Source organism: Anabas testudineus, chromosome 19, assembly GCF_900324465.2.
Source record: "Anabas testudineus chromosome 19, fAnaTes1.2, whole genome shotgun sequence".
In the NCBI taxonomy this organism is placed as follows: domain Eukaryota; kingdom Metazoa; phylum Chordata; class Actinopteri; order Anabantiformes; family Anabantidae; genus Anabas; species Anabas testudineus.
This window is the reverse complement of record NC_046628.1, coordinates 11666979-11681249: the sequence shown is the minus strand read 5'-3', so window position 1 is coordinate 11681249 and position 14271 is coordinate 11666979. Positions and strand designations below refer to the sequence as shown.

At 40.2% G+C, this 14271-nt stretch overlaps 1 protein-coding gene across 1 annotated transcript in view; it reads left to right on the top strand.

Annotated features, from left to right (window-relative positions):
• Positions 1-1697: 1697 nt before the first annotated feature.
• LOC113156854 (A disintegrin and metalloproteinase with thrombospondin motifs 14) overlaps positions 1698-14271 on the top strand; it is a 31312-nt gene continuing 18738 nt past the window's right edge. The window contains exons 1-4 of the mRNA XM_026352231.1: positions 1698-2104; positions 2518-2939; positions 12259-12415; positions 13585-13781. Coding sequence (XP_026208016.1) covers positions 2026-2104; positions 2518-2939; positions 12259-12415; positions 13585-13781 — 855 coding nt within the window. The 5' untranslated portion in view covers positions 1698-2025. The remainder of the gene's footprint in view (positions 2105-2517; positions 2940-12258; positions 12416-13584; positions 13782-14271) is intronic.

Genomic DNA, 14271 nt, shown 5'->3' with positions numbered 1-14271 from the left:
CTGGTGCCGTGGGGTGTAAGATGACTGTGTAAGACCCACACCTGCTCTCCGCTGACCATCCTGAAAGTAATTAACCACAGATTCAGGGCGCTGCGAGGGTGATGCCCAGACCAACAGAGTCCAGAAGGAAAAAAAAGTCCCGTCTAGACACCTATTTCTCAAAAAAGTACCTGACAGTCAAAGCTCATTTTAGCCCAATCCACTTCTCTTTTTCAGAGAAGGATTCCAGAGTTGTTAGTTCAGTCTTTGCGTGGTTATGTCTCACTAAATCTGGACTCCAGCAGGGTGAGCCAGGCCAAAATAATCCCAGTTGCTTGAGCAGTCATCTAGAGTTTTAACAGGCTTTCATCATTTCGCTGATGAAATCCACGCTACAGTTTGTACGTCCTCTAAGGCTCTAATGATGATGTTGGATTGGTTTCCTTTCTGCAAATGGAATATATGCTCACAGCGGCATCAACGGGATTAGCCCAGGGTATGAAAACTTTATAAACAGTAAGTAGTTTATTAAATTGGACGTTTCAATGTGTGCTTGTCGACGCTAGAAGAAGAGAACTGGAAAATGTAGTTGTGTCAAATTGGGTTTGTGTGTACAATGAAACGGCTCCTGGTCGCTGGAAGTGGCCCCCACTGGCCCTGAAGACACAATGAACAGAAACCGAATTGTGTTGGCTCTAACTTTGGTTATCTTCCAAAGTTACAATCTGTTTAGTGTGAAATTGACTGTTTATATTTCCACAACATAGTTTCCTTGCTGAGCGGCAGTAGGAGGAACTGTAATTCACACAAAGAGGGAAGTTTCTACTAAAAACCTTTGGAAGATATCCACTTGACCTAAGTCATATGTGAATTCACATGGACAGCAAACAAAAGCTATTACTGGATATATGGGCATATAAATATTATTTTGAAATAGAAAAAAGGTACTTGTCTCATCCAGGACAGTAGGAATATCTGCCTTTGGTTTGACCTTGTTGATTTTTTTCAATAAAACGATTTAATGCTCTTAATATGTGTTTATCTTGGTATTTCCTGTTTATTCTCTGTTGATGACTGTGTATTGTTGTTTGTTGTTTAGGGTGCACTTCTCTTCTACTGTATCTGTCTCATATCTGCTAAAAAAACCCCAATTCTTTCCTCCAAGCGTGCCAGAAACCTTTCACTTCCACCTTTGATTTATTATCATCACTGACGCGTTCGTGGACTAATGCAAACACGTTTGAGTTATTACTTTGCATCTGGTAAAAGTTTTTTCCTCCGTCCTTAAGAAGGAAAAATATATATTTGAAGACCCAAATATTAGCTGTGGAGGTGGACGCTGTTGCAGGATGTGATGATATAACGACTCGAGTTGGAAATGAATGCGTTGGAGTAAAGCTGGAGTTGGAAAAAAATCGCTCGGCTCAATGTGTTTGTGTTAGTGGAGAGAAGGCGCTCCCACTGTTGGCTGCTTGTTGGTTGGTGGTGGCTCATGTTGAGGAGTTGTGAGTCCCGCGGCCGAACCATTGGTGCGTAATGGTGCACGACTGGACGGCAGATGTTTCACCATCGAGACACTCTGTCTTTGCACACTTTCTCTGAACCCTTCCAACTTTTTCCCCCTCAGCGTAGGCGTGCGTAAACTTGCTCTCTTGCGTTTTTTTTTTTTTTTTTGTGAAAAACGTTATCTGAGGAAGGGGGGGGGGAGAAAAGAAAAAGTGGGGCTATCTTTTTCAAATCGTCCCGGTTTTTACCGGGGAGTTGTCGTCATCAGCAACCCCAGATATCCCCCCTCGGCTCCCTAAATGGATGGGGCAGTCTTGGTTTATGCAGTTCAGCACAGGCCAAAAGATTGGAAACTACTGGTGAATATCCGTCAGATTGGAGTCTAGAGAGAAACGCTCAGGCTGCTTCGGTGGAGCTCAACCCTGAGGACGTTTCTCCTGCATTTGTGCGTTTTCCCAGGAAGAAGGGCTCTGCTCCAAGTTTGCAACATAAAGGAAAGCTCCGCGTTGAAGTGGCGGCTCTCACGCTACAGTCCTCACTATGGATTGTGTCTATTTATTTATGTGCTTTTCACTCAGTCAACTATTTTTGGAGCAGATTTTCGCTGCAGAAGCACATGGTGAGTTGTCCGTTTCATTTTCTTTTTTCTTTTTTTTTTTCTTTTTACTCTTTTGCTTTTGCACTGTGCATAGAAATCCTGTCCACAAAGTGTAAGTGTGGAGGAATTTGACAAAGCAAATTCGTCTATTTTTTATTGACAGGTCAACATAGGGGTTGACAGCCTTGCTCTTCTGGATTAACCAATGCAATACTACAGGATTTACCTGTATGTCCACAATATTTTAGTTTCATAAACATTGTTTGTATGTGTTTTATATGTAATCATCATGTCTGATTCAAAGTTTAGTAGTGTTCTTCATCTCATTGTCATTCATCTCCTTGAATCACTCACTTCTTTACAGTCTTTTCCATAGTATCTCACCATGCAGGTCTGTGAATGTGATTCTCACTTGACACTATCTGTCCCATCAGAAAAACTCTCTGGAAAGTTAAGTGAATATGGTCTTATCGTGCCATTCAGCACAGACTCCCAAGGCCGGTACATTTCTCACGTGGTCTCTGCTGGAAGTGGAAGTAATGGTGGTGGTGGTGGTGGTGGTGCTGATGCCTCAGCCTTTGGCAGCAGAAGAAGGGTGGCCCGCAGTGCCCCTGCCATGCCCTCAGTCACCTCCTCTTCGACTCAGCACTTGTTTTTCAATGTCACTGTGTTTGGGAAAGAACTGCACCTCCGCCTCAGGGCCAACAGGAAGCTGGTGGCCCCCGGGGCTTTTGTGGAATGGCAGGAGGACTTTGAGGAAAAGGCCAAAGAACGTATCCATAGGGACTGTGTGTTCACTGGAGATGTGAGTGACATGCCGGAAGCCTCGGTGGCAATCAGCAACTGTGACGGACTGGTAAGTGACCAATGCACAGACAAAGCTTTAGCAGGACAATATAGGCTCTCCTTTATTTAGTATTGTGTCAGACAATGTGGAGTGTTATAGTTGTTATAGTAACAGTCCTGTGGCTATTTATTCATCGTTCAGGACAGTGGTCACTTTTTGACACAACCTTAATCATGCAACACATCCATACATTTACATTAAGTATCTAAAAATCTAATTAAATATCTGAAACATTCACACCTGCATAGGCTTGTCATTGCTGTACTGTAGGTGTAGCTGTTTGATCCTCTGCTGAAAGGCTGCTGACATGTTGGTTACTATGGCTTGTAAATGTGACAAGTGTTCACTGTATTTAAAAAAAGCATCAAGGCTTTATAATAAAAAAAAAAAAAGTCCTGCAGCAAAATCTTTTTCCACATCTTTTTTTGTTGCTGTGCAGCTGTGTTTGAAAATGCTAATGAGAGCACTGACACTGAGCCAGAACCTTAAAGGTACAAGCCATAAAACTAAAACAATATAATTAAAAAATGCTAATACGCTGCATAGAACTGAGGAGAACTGAACAGTTTTTGTTGGGTTTGTCACTATATGTGACCTCTTTCATTTGGTCATAGTACAGAAATATTGATTAGTGCAGCTTGAATGAATTGACCTCAATTAGCTCCAGCAAATACAGTCTACACACTTCAGTGTGTGCATCACTTCAGCTGGTCAAAGCAACAGGAAATCAGGAACTCTGCTATTTGGATGTTTTGTATGTTGCTCATTGCAAACAAAAAAGGAGGAGAGATAAACAAATCTGTAAAAGATTTGGCTGGACTTCAGATTGTTTGGCCAAAACTGAATCAGGTCTAAAATAGAAAGTAATTAGACCCCATAGATAAGAAACAGTGTATTTAACCAAAATAAGCGTTTGTGAATATTTCAGTCGTCACTTAAGGTGGGGACTTTGGTAAAGACTACTTAAGACTTCCAAAGACTGGACAGTTCACACTTGAAGACTGTCTCCACCACTGATCACAGATTTCTAGTCGTTTAGTCTGGAAGCAGAACCGAGTGACGGAGTGGAGTGTGGGCAACACAATTAATAAGTGTAACGAATGGATGCATGTGCACTTTTCAGAAACAGTGAAATTTGTGCCGAATAAAGCACTGACTTCAGGTAAGATCCTGGAAGAAAAGGCACAGACAACGCAGATTATAGAGCCTACATGGGAAAACATAGGTAAAATATCTTTGATGTTAAAATGTCAGTTGTAAATATAGAGTTTTTACACAACACACACTGTCGACTGACAGCACGGACTGAGCCAGACTGGGCCCATCTAGGTGTGAGCAGTCATCAGCTGATGTATTCATAATTTGTTGTACTGTAGAGTGTGTGTCAGCATTAGTGAAAACGAGTTGAATACCAGCAATCAATTCACCAACTGTGCTCCAATGCATTCATTCAGTGTCATCTCGACCTTTAAAACTGCCTTGCCCTGTTAGAGTAGAACGATGGGAGGTGAGCTGAGCCACTAATTGATGTTTACAGTCATTTAAAGGCGCATATCACATTTAAATTGTCAGAGTTGACCGAGGCTACTGCTTCTGATTGAAATGACTCTGTTAGAGTTAGATAGTTAGAGTTAGAGAATGACTTCCTGACCCAGGAAACCAGTTGAGGTCTTATTTTACATGCATACAACAGAAATAAGCACATCTGTCAATAGTCCAAATTACATTTAGTCAAAACTGTATGTACTGTATATACTGTTTTTCCTTTTTTTAGTTTGACTTGTTGCTTTGATAGAAATTAACACAACATTGATCTAAAATAATGCATTTACCTTATTAAAGAGGGTTAACTGCATTACCTTTACCATGACTTTGGTACATGAAGTGCTTTGTTTTACTTAATTAAGCATATAGACAAGGGTTTCACTGTACGTCAGACCCAGGTCCAAAACTTTTCTCCAATATGTAAGAAAATAAGAATAATGCATATAATTCGATCATACTGGAGAGTTATTTATTTCTATTAAAGGTTTGGTTAACCAAATCACCTAAGCACATGTTTACAGTAGAGTATATATTGACATTTTTCATGTTTTTATACCTGTTTATGTGCATTAGCAAAAAGATTCCAGGTAAAATGTACTACATTTAGTCAGTTTATCACAAATTGTTCCTAAGGAATCATGTCTAAAAAGACATTCTTTTGTTTCCCTTTTCAAATGTCAGCTATCAGAGCTTTAAGCATCACAAAAACAACAACGTATTTAACATTGCATTGTATTGTGGTGGCGACAGACGTCTCAGACAAAGTAAACATAAACAAGAACTATCTGCATGTCTAGATCCCCCATGCTTGTGAGAAAAGATGCTTTTTGTGATTCAGTCAAAATCACTCTTTAGAGGTTGCAGTCTCGCTGTTAAAAGCATCATGCATGCGTTTCTTTACATGAAAGCCAACATAAACATAGACCTGTCTCTACACGCAGGGGTGTTCAGCAGCATTTGAAGGTGCATAGACAGCTTGCAGGCAAATTATTTAGTCTGAAGTGTCTGCTTGATGTTGAAGGACTTGGAGGAGATCATGTCTGATGAAAGGACGGAGTTTGAAAGGAATAGGAACATGAATCACGTGCTGAATTCACCACATGTGGGCCAAACCTCTGCAGAGCCATGCACGACTTTATGTACCAGCATTCGATCTTCGATCTTGAAACGTATGAATGATGGGACAGACATATATTCTGTTTGCGCACTGGAGCATATAAATTGTATGTGACATTTGCATAGTAGTCATTTTTTTGATTCCTACAGACTGTGCATTCCTTGGAACAAATGCTCAGATTTCAAGAAAACACTACCACAAATAATTTTTAATTTTTTAATTTATTGTTTTTTCAATGGACTGAATGTTCATAATAAGTTTTGCTACTTGTGTGTCTTCTATAGAGAGGCTACTCCCAAAGAGATGACATCACCAGTAAGAGATTACATTAATGTGGTCTTGGTCTACCATGTGCCCCGAGCCGCAATATTTATGGCATTCCATGCTCATGACAGACGAGATATGTACATTTAGGCTTACTGTATCGTCGCCAAAACAAAATCAGCTGGGATTGCACAGAAATGCAGAATGCCTTTAAAGAGACCTGCACTTTCAGTTTCACTTTAATGTACTTTATGCTTCTTTTTACCAATAGTCTGTGATATACTCTGACTGCAACACCTGCAAGATGGCAACAGCTGTGTGCTCCAGACAAGCATGAACTATTGTTGTGGAGTGATGAGTGATGGCTATGACTATACCAGTGCTGCTCATGTGTTGGGAATTAGCACAGATGACAGGCTGATTGAATTACATATGTGATGGAAACACGAGTGCCAGATAACTGCAGTCGTAAGAGTGCTATTTCTGTATCCATCGGTTGAAAAGAGAGAACCACCTAGCAACAGTCATCAGTCAGTCGGCTTGCTTTTAATGGGTTGGAGGGAACAATTTCCATCCATTGGCGATGGAAATGCTTGCATAAATTGTTCTATTCATTAATTTCTGCAGGAATTCTGCACAAGGCTGGCCCCAGTCCAGTATTCCAGTATTCTCTGGTGCTCCAGTCATCTGCTGGCACGAAGGTGAAGTCACTAAATTAAGAGCTCCATCAGTGGAAGCCCCGCATCTCAGCCAGTAAAGTGATTTGTTTCCCTCTGAGTGTAACTCTTGTTTCCAGCAGCCACAGTATCTCGGACTCATTCAGAGACATTGTAATACAGTGCATTTAAACACAGCATGTCTTCATATAGTTCTGAGGAAAATGCCATAGCCCATTAAAGTGATGTTAACCATCAGAACTTCATGTGCAACCTAATCTTCTACTAAACTGTAGTTGTAGTCTTATTATTACTACCACCACTTCTTCTAGTATTATATATCTTGTTAATCTATAGCACTACTATTGCTAGTACCATGTCTTCATCCTCCACTGCAACTTTTACTATTATAGTACTAGTTGAGTTCTTCTACAACCATTCTCCTCATACTGCTGCTGCTACTACAAATACATCTACTAGAAGTCCTAAGTCCTAATCTAAATTCATGTAATTTTCCTCTCTTTGATATCGGTCTCATGCAGATGTGTCCCGGTGAGTTTAAGCCCAGTTTTCTCTCTATTATCCTTGTCTCGATCACAGCTATGCAAGCCCTCTGTGGCCCAGCACCATGAGATGTGAAAGCTGATCAAAAGGAATCAAGCAGTAATCCCCTGCTCCCACAGCCTGTCTCAAACTATTATTTCAAACCTGCAACTCTGTTAAGTCCAGCAGCACTCAGCCATGATTTACTCCCTGGCTTACTGATCTTTCTAGTTTTAGTAGCGAAGGTTTTATCCAGCATCACCAACGGGTCATACTGTATGTTAATGTCAGAGGTGTACTGGGATATTGTTCGTGTCTGCCACTTACACAGCAGGTTTCTATTCTGAGTTTCAGGTTTATTTCAGGTTACGTCTCTCTGAACAATACTTTCTAATGTCCAGCCACCACAGCCCACGTGTAACATGACAAACTCATCTAATACACCCTGGATTATTACTGTACACTTAAAGCTTAATGAGCAACAGTGCAAGTTATTTGTAATTTGTAAGTCTGTAATTGTCTTACCCCTACCAAATACAGACTACCTGTACCTATCCAGCAGTCAAGTGATTTCACCACTTCTCGTCTTATTTGTTTTGGTGTGTGGGCTTTACTGAGCAGGTGCAGACTCCAACTGCTAGTATGCAGAGCTGAAAGAAGAAGCTGATATTACATAAATATCCACCTTCAAAGTTGCTCTTACTGATGTGTGGAATTTAGTGTACTGGTGTGGTTAACGGTTAGCTATATTTGCTTTTTGTACAGTGCCAGTGATGCCTTGTTGCTTCGCTGCCCAGCTTCAAAACATGTTTCAGGGCAGAGGCAGGAGAGGCTTCCTGGAACCACCTCATCACCGGGCTGTTCCTCACCTCTCTACCTGTATGTTAGTGTCAAGTTTGGTACTTGAAAAATGATGGGTGGTCATTTGTTATTTACAAGTGCAGATTGGTAACACTGAATCAAAAAAAAAAAAAAAATAGATTCAGTCCAGTGAGATTATATCTCTGTCACCACTGAGGCCCAGACTTAACAGTGTAGGTTAGTTTAATCTGAGGACAGGGAAACATATTCATGTTTGAAAGCGCAGTTGTAATCCCTCAAACTGCCCGGCAGCAGCAACTCTGAAAATTTATAACACTTGTACAGTAATGATAACAGCGATGGCATAATGTTTATTATATTTGCCATCTCAGTTAAAACTTCTCTAACTAGCACTAAATACAAAGTAAAGCTGAAACTGATTAATTTTGCACATATTTGGCTATAAACCAATGTAGAGTAAAACATTTGATCAGTAGCACTGATGCAAAATCACAGCATTAATCCTCTGAGGAACATGAATGTCTAAATGACAGAAATATATTCCTTGAAAATCAAATCCATCAAGTCAGCCATGGCTAAAAACTTTGATATGCTCATGTGTGTTACCTTAAACTGCATGGGACATTCTGCTGCCCTGTGTTTTGCCTGTCAGGCTAAATGCAGGACGCCTCAACTATTTAACTGTTAGAGGACTAAGCATCCTGAATAATTAAATGATTGTTTTCAGATCTTCATTACTTCATATAGATCTTAATAGGACGAAGACATCATAATGCAGAAGTTAGATTGAAATTTAGTATATTTAGTTTCTTTCCCAAACCTCTTCCTTTGACATTACCTTGCGGTGTACATATATTTACATTTGCCTCCTCTGTTCCTCGCTCTCTCCCCTCACAGACTTTACTTTCCACCCACTGCTGAAATAAGAGACCACAGAGGAAGTATTTGAGCATGTCTTACTAGGCATTTCCTGGTCAGGGGCTGGACAGATTCTTTCACTCCTTTCTGTGCTTACTGTCACTGTCTACCCTTAAGTTCACAGCACGTTTGTTCTTACTTCTGAGCGGCAGCACACTCAGGATTTTGAGATCTTTTGAGTTTTTTCTTCTTTGGCACATTGTTTTCTTAATTGCACTGTATTTAGATTTCTTTTTGTAGTTATAAATACACCCATTCTTGCCAAAACCTTCTTGGTGTGCCTTCTTCATGTGGATAATGATAGGCCTCATCATTTTTTTCTTAGTTAGGAGCAGGAATATGAGAAATGTTATTTGCTGTGTATTCAGACAGCACACTTTGTGCTCATTAAACCTAATAGGAACAAGATGGCAGCACATATATCAATGTCAGATTTGCTTGGCTTGCTATCCCAAGGTGCAGCACAGCTTTTCCTTCATTTAGGATACATACATAGGGCTGTGTGTTTTTATGATCAATAAAACATTGTTACTAACATGACAGTTAATTACCAAGGATCCACACTTTTCACAGCAACAGGAAAACTACAGGAAACTTGATGGCACAGTATTCCTTGAATTGATTCTGTCTTATACAGCAATATTTAACATAAATCCTACACTCCCCTCCAAAAGTATTTATAAAGTGAGGCCAGTTCCTTTATTTTGGCTGTAGACTGAAAATATTTGGTTTGACATCAAAAAATGAGACAAAAGATCCACATTTCCGTTTTAATTTCCAGGTCTTTACATCTGTATCTTATACATAGCTTAGAAGATAACACCTTTTGTTTGAACCCACCCATTTTTCACGTGAGTACAAGTATTGGAAATGTTACTGACAGGTATGTTTTGGTGCCTAGGTGCGTCTTATTACATTGATTTTTCAAACAATAAATAACACAAAATGTCTATGCTCAGTTTCAGATTTAGGTAAAGCTGAGAGAAGTTGTAAAATCAATCAGAGCCATTGCACAGACATTAACGATAACCAGTACAACCATTTCTAATGTCCTAAAAAAAAAAGAAACCACTGGGGTACTAAGTAACAGATGTTGAACGGGTAAAACAAGGTAACAGCAGTTGCAGACAGAAACCATGAAAACTGTAAAGAAAGACCCTAAAACAACTGTTAGTGACATTAGCAACAACCCACAGAGGGCAGGAGTGATGGTATCACAGAAGACTTCGTAAAAAAAAGTACAGAGGCTACACCAGAACATGCAAACCACTCATTAGCATTAGAAAAATAGGACGGCCAGACTGGAATTTGCCACAAAGTACAGAAATGGGATTTTTTGGGGGGACTCTGGGACAAAGTTTAATGAATTGAGACAAAGATTAACTTTTACCGAAGTGATATAAAGGCAAACAAACATACATCCTCATCTGTGAAACACAGTGGAGGTGATGTCATGGCTTGGGCTGCATGGCTTCTTCTGGGACAGGCTCAATAATCTTCATTGATGGCAGCAGCAACATGAACTCAGAAGTCTACGGAAACATTATGTCTGCCAAAGAAAGATAACCACTAAAACAAACAATTGAAAGAGGCTGCAGTGAAAACCTAGAAAAGTTTCACAAACTAAGAAGGCAAAGTTTGGAGACGTCAGTGGAGCACAGGCTTTAAATAAGGTCTCATTGACTTTATTTTAATTTTATTTTAAGTCGGCATTTTCTAATACTTTTGCTCATATGAAAAAATCTTTCTGCAGGTCTCTAAGCTGTTCTCCCTCAGTCCAGATGCAGATTAGGTTAAGTGGTGACTTCTACTTGCCCACGGGTGTGTCCATGTGTCAGGCCTGTGGTAGATTGTGACCTGAGGTGACCAGGGAACACGCCTCTCTCCCGGTGTCCGGGCTGTGATAATCTCAGTCCTCCCCTGACCTAAAAAATGCTGATATTGAATACGCCAACTTGTAACAGAGAGTCGAGTTGACTGTTATACAAGAACTTCCCTGACTGCATAGTTATAACTGTAAGTAAGAAGAGCAAGTATAATCAACATGTTTATCTTAACAACCACTTACATGATAGCTTTTAGTTTTATAACTTCAATCAGCTCATTGTTTTGGAAAAAAAATGGTGACGTGCTGACATGGTTAAAATAATCAACCACTGACAGACTTTGACTCAACTTAAAAACTTGATTACTTCACTAATAATGTCATCAGCCATGCTCCAACAATAACCAAAGATGGACTCAGCTTAGTGCACCCAGTGGATGTTGGCTTCCCTCTGCAGCCCATTTAATTTGACCATTCAGCCACATAAGGGGTGGAACAAAGTAACTCCAGTCAAGACGCTGCATTGTTACAGTTGATGCTCCTGGTCATTCATTTAGATGGGCCACATTAGAGTATGCTATCTCCTTTTAACTTTTTACTTAAATCACCCTGCAGCAACGTCTTTGTCCCTTTGTTTGCACGTGGACATTAAACTAAGCGTATCATGCCCTTTTGGAGCTTAAAAAACAGGCAATTGAACAGTCACAAAAATGTGTCTGTACACTGTCATGGTGTAAAACTGTGTTTTGAAGTGCACTTCTAACATACTTTGTGTGTCACTACATGCCCCCTAGAATTATATAATCGTGCTAAATTAACCAAAAAGTGGATTTTTGCATAATATTGGCCCTTTCTTTTGTCACAGTAACATACAATTTTCGTGCGGTGTTAAGCCACACACTGTAGTATGCCATCTACATAAATTACAAGAATTCATGTTTACTGCAGTTTTATTTGTGGGGCATTTCTGATGTTGAAACACAGTTTCCCAATATATTCAGTGCAGCTACAGCAGAATTACAATTACACAACAATTAAGTCAACTGTAAATGTCAGCTTAAGATCACTGTGCCGTAGAATGAAAAAGAAATGTTGGCTTCTGAATAAGCAGGGGCAACAGAATGCTCAGCACGCCTCCCCCAGTGTGCACAAACTCATTGTGAAACTAATAATAACCCCCTGGCTGTGTATTTACCTTCATGTGAAAGCAGCACGCTCGTGGCTGCTCTGTGTGACTAGTTGAAAGGAATTCTGGGAAGTCTCAGAATAGCTCATTCAAAAGCAGCACACTAGGCAGGTTGAGGGAAAGTAAGAAAATAAAAAAAGTGAATTGAAAAACTTCAACACTGGCATAGAATTATAAGTTATATTCGGCAGAGAGGTTTTCTTTGAATTATACAAAAAACATGAAACAGTACGGAGCTGAGATGAGACATCGTTACCCATCATCGTATTCAGGGTGAAATCATGGTGACAGTCAATAAATCTTGGCGTAGGCCTTGAAGGGCCCCAAATTGTGTCTACCTGCGTCATTCCCCATATCCAGCTGTTCTCTAAATGTTGCAATTGATCAGGTACACTATAATTACTGGCTCCAGCAGGGTAAGGGTGGACTAATTTGAAACCCTCTTTTTCCAGGCAGGTCTGATCCGGACTGATACTGGGGAGTTTTTCATTGAGCCTCTTGAAAAGGGCCAACAGGACGTGGAAGTGAAGGGGCGTGTGCATGTGGTCTACCGCAGGTCAGCCATCAAGCGGGAGACGGGCCAGCGAAGGGAGGACTTCCACAATGAAGGTGGGCGAGCAGAGAGAGTGTGACGTTAGTGGAAACAAAAAGCGCTGTGTGTGTTTATGTGTTTGGTTTCGATTGTGTGTGACTGTGTGAGTGAGTGTAATGCAGTAACAACCGCCAATATAGAACTGTAAAATAAGAGATTACATGATCATGAAAACAGACACAAAAGTGTATAATAAAAAGAAAAGAATCTTACAGCATAGCCATAAATACAGTAATTGAATTTCGGCTATGAAAATCTGTATGTAGGTATATGCAGTGTATGTAAAAGGATCAAAAGTAGAGGCAGTGTTTGCTAAACCAGCTAGTTAAGTGAGGAATGCTGGGCTCCAGTGGTAGTACTGGGGACTGGGGAGAGAGTCAGTGAGAACAGGGATGGTGACCTTTCGGTATTAATCACAATTAGAGCTTTTCAAACAGTTTTGTCTACTGCGTATTAAAAATTGTCACATTTTTGCAGTAGTTGAACACATTTATCTCAATTTGCTCAAATGCAAATTGTGCAAATAAGCTGTCATCTGTTATGTGTTTATCTGTTACGCATATTTTAAATAAATTGCTTCTCGGGCAATTTGCATGAAAGTAGTTGAAATAGGTTCACCAGATCACTACTTTTATCTTGAACTTCTGCATTGTACCTTGTCCAATGGATTATTCTGGTACGCACAAAACAATCTTTCATGTCTCCTTTTGTGTCTGGCAGCCTTGTGTCAGTACTGTTGCAAATGTGAAATTAAGGATTTTAAGATTTTAAGGTTTTCAGTGACATTAAATCAGACATTACAGTTGGCACTATGAAACCCTGATTCACACAATTTATACTTTGCAGTGAGTGTTTCAATACTGGCAAACACAGCCACAGATAGACACGTGCTTTATTACATGGATAAATATTGTTGGGATTCATGCTCTGAATGCACGTACAGTTTTATAGTTAGGTACACTTTTGACTCTGTAAGTCCATAATTTATTAGTCTGAGGGAGCATTTCAACTAAAGTTTGAGTGGCTTAGAAAATCCACAGCCCTCATGTCTGCTAAGTTTGTTTTATGCCTGGTTTGATGCCATATATCGCTTCACATGTACTGAAAGAAGAGAAAAAATATTACACATGCATCTGATTCCCACAGTCTGTTGATTTATGTTTTATTCACTGGTCATGTTTTTCAGTGGCAGACATCGGGATCGCAGACCTCCCCACAGCGTTGGATCTTGCTGAACATAAACTGTCTGAATCTGAGCGCAAGAGAAGGCATGCTAAGAAAGATGACTACAACATTGAGGTGCTGCTGGCTGTGGATGACTCAGTGGTGCGCTTCCATGGCAAAGAGCATGTGCAGAATTATGTTCTCACGCTCATGAACATAGTAAGTTTGTTCTAATTCTTGAAAAAAAGAAAAACACTTGGTGCTGGTTTGTGCAATGGACAGTTTTTTGTTGATAGACTAATCATTGAGGTTTTGGAAAAATCCTTTCTTCATATGTAGGTTTAGTGATTTTATTGTGTTTCTTATCTCACTCTCGAGATGTCCGACATCAGCTATTACCACACTTCTCCCCAGACCCTTACTTTCTCTAGCTGTTTATGGATTACCATTGAGGGGGTAAAAGAAACTCTCAGCTCATTCATTACCACCAGGTTCCACCAGCTCCTACCACCATAATCTCCTTACTGGGGCCAAATCCCCCAAGTCAGATTTTCACAGGGTGCTGGTTTCACTCTGTAACAGTTACCATTTGGACCCTGCATGGTGGTCTGATTAGCTGCACTAGACCAATTAGAAAGTTGACTGGGAGCTGTGCGGGACAGTTGTGAAAAAGAGTGCCAGAAGTCTGCTTGCCTTGCCAAGCTCTTCT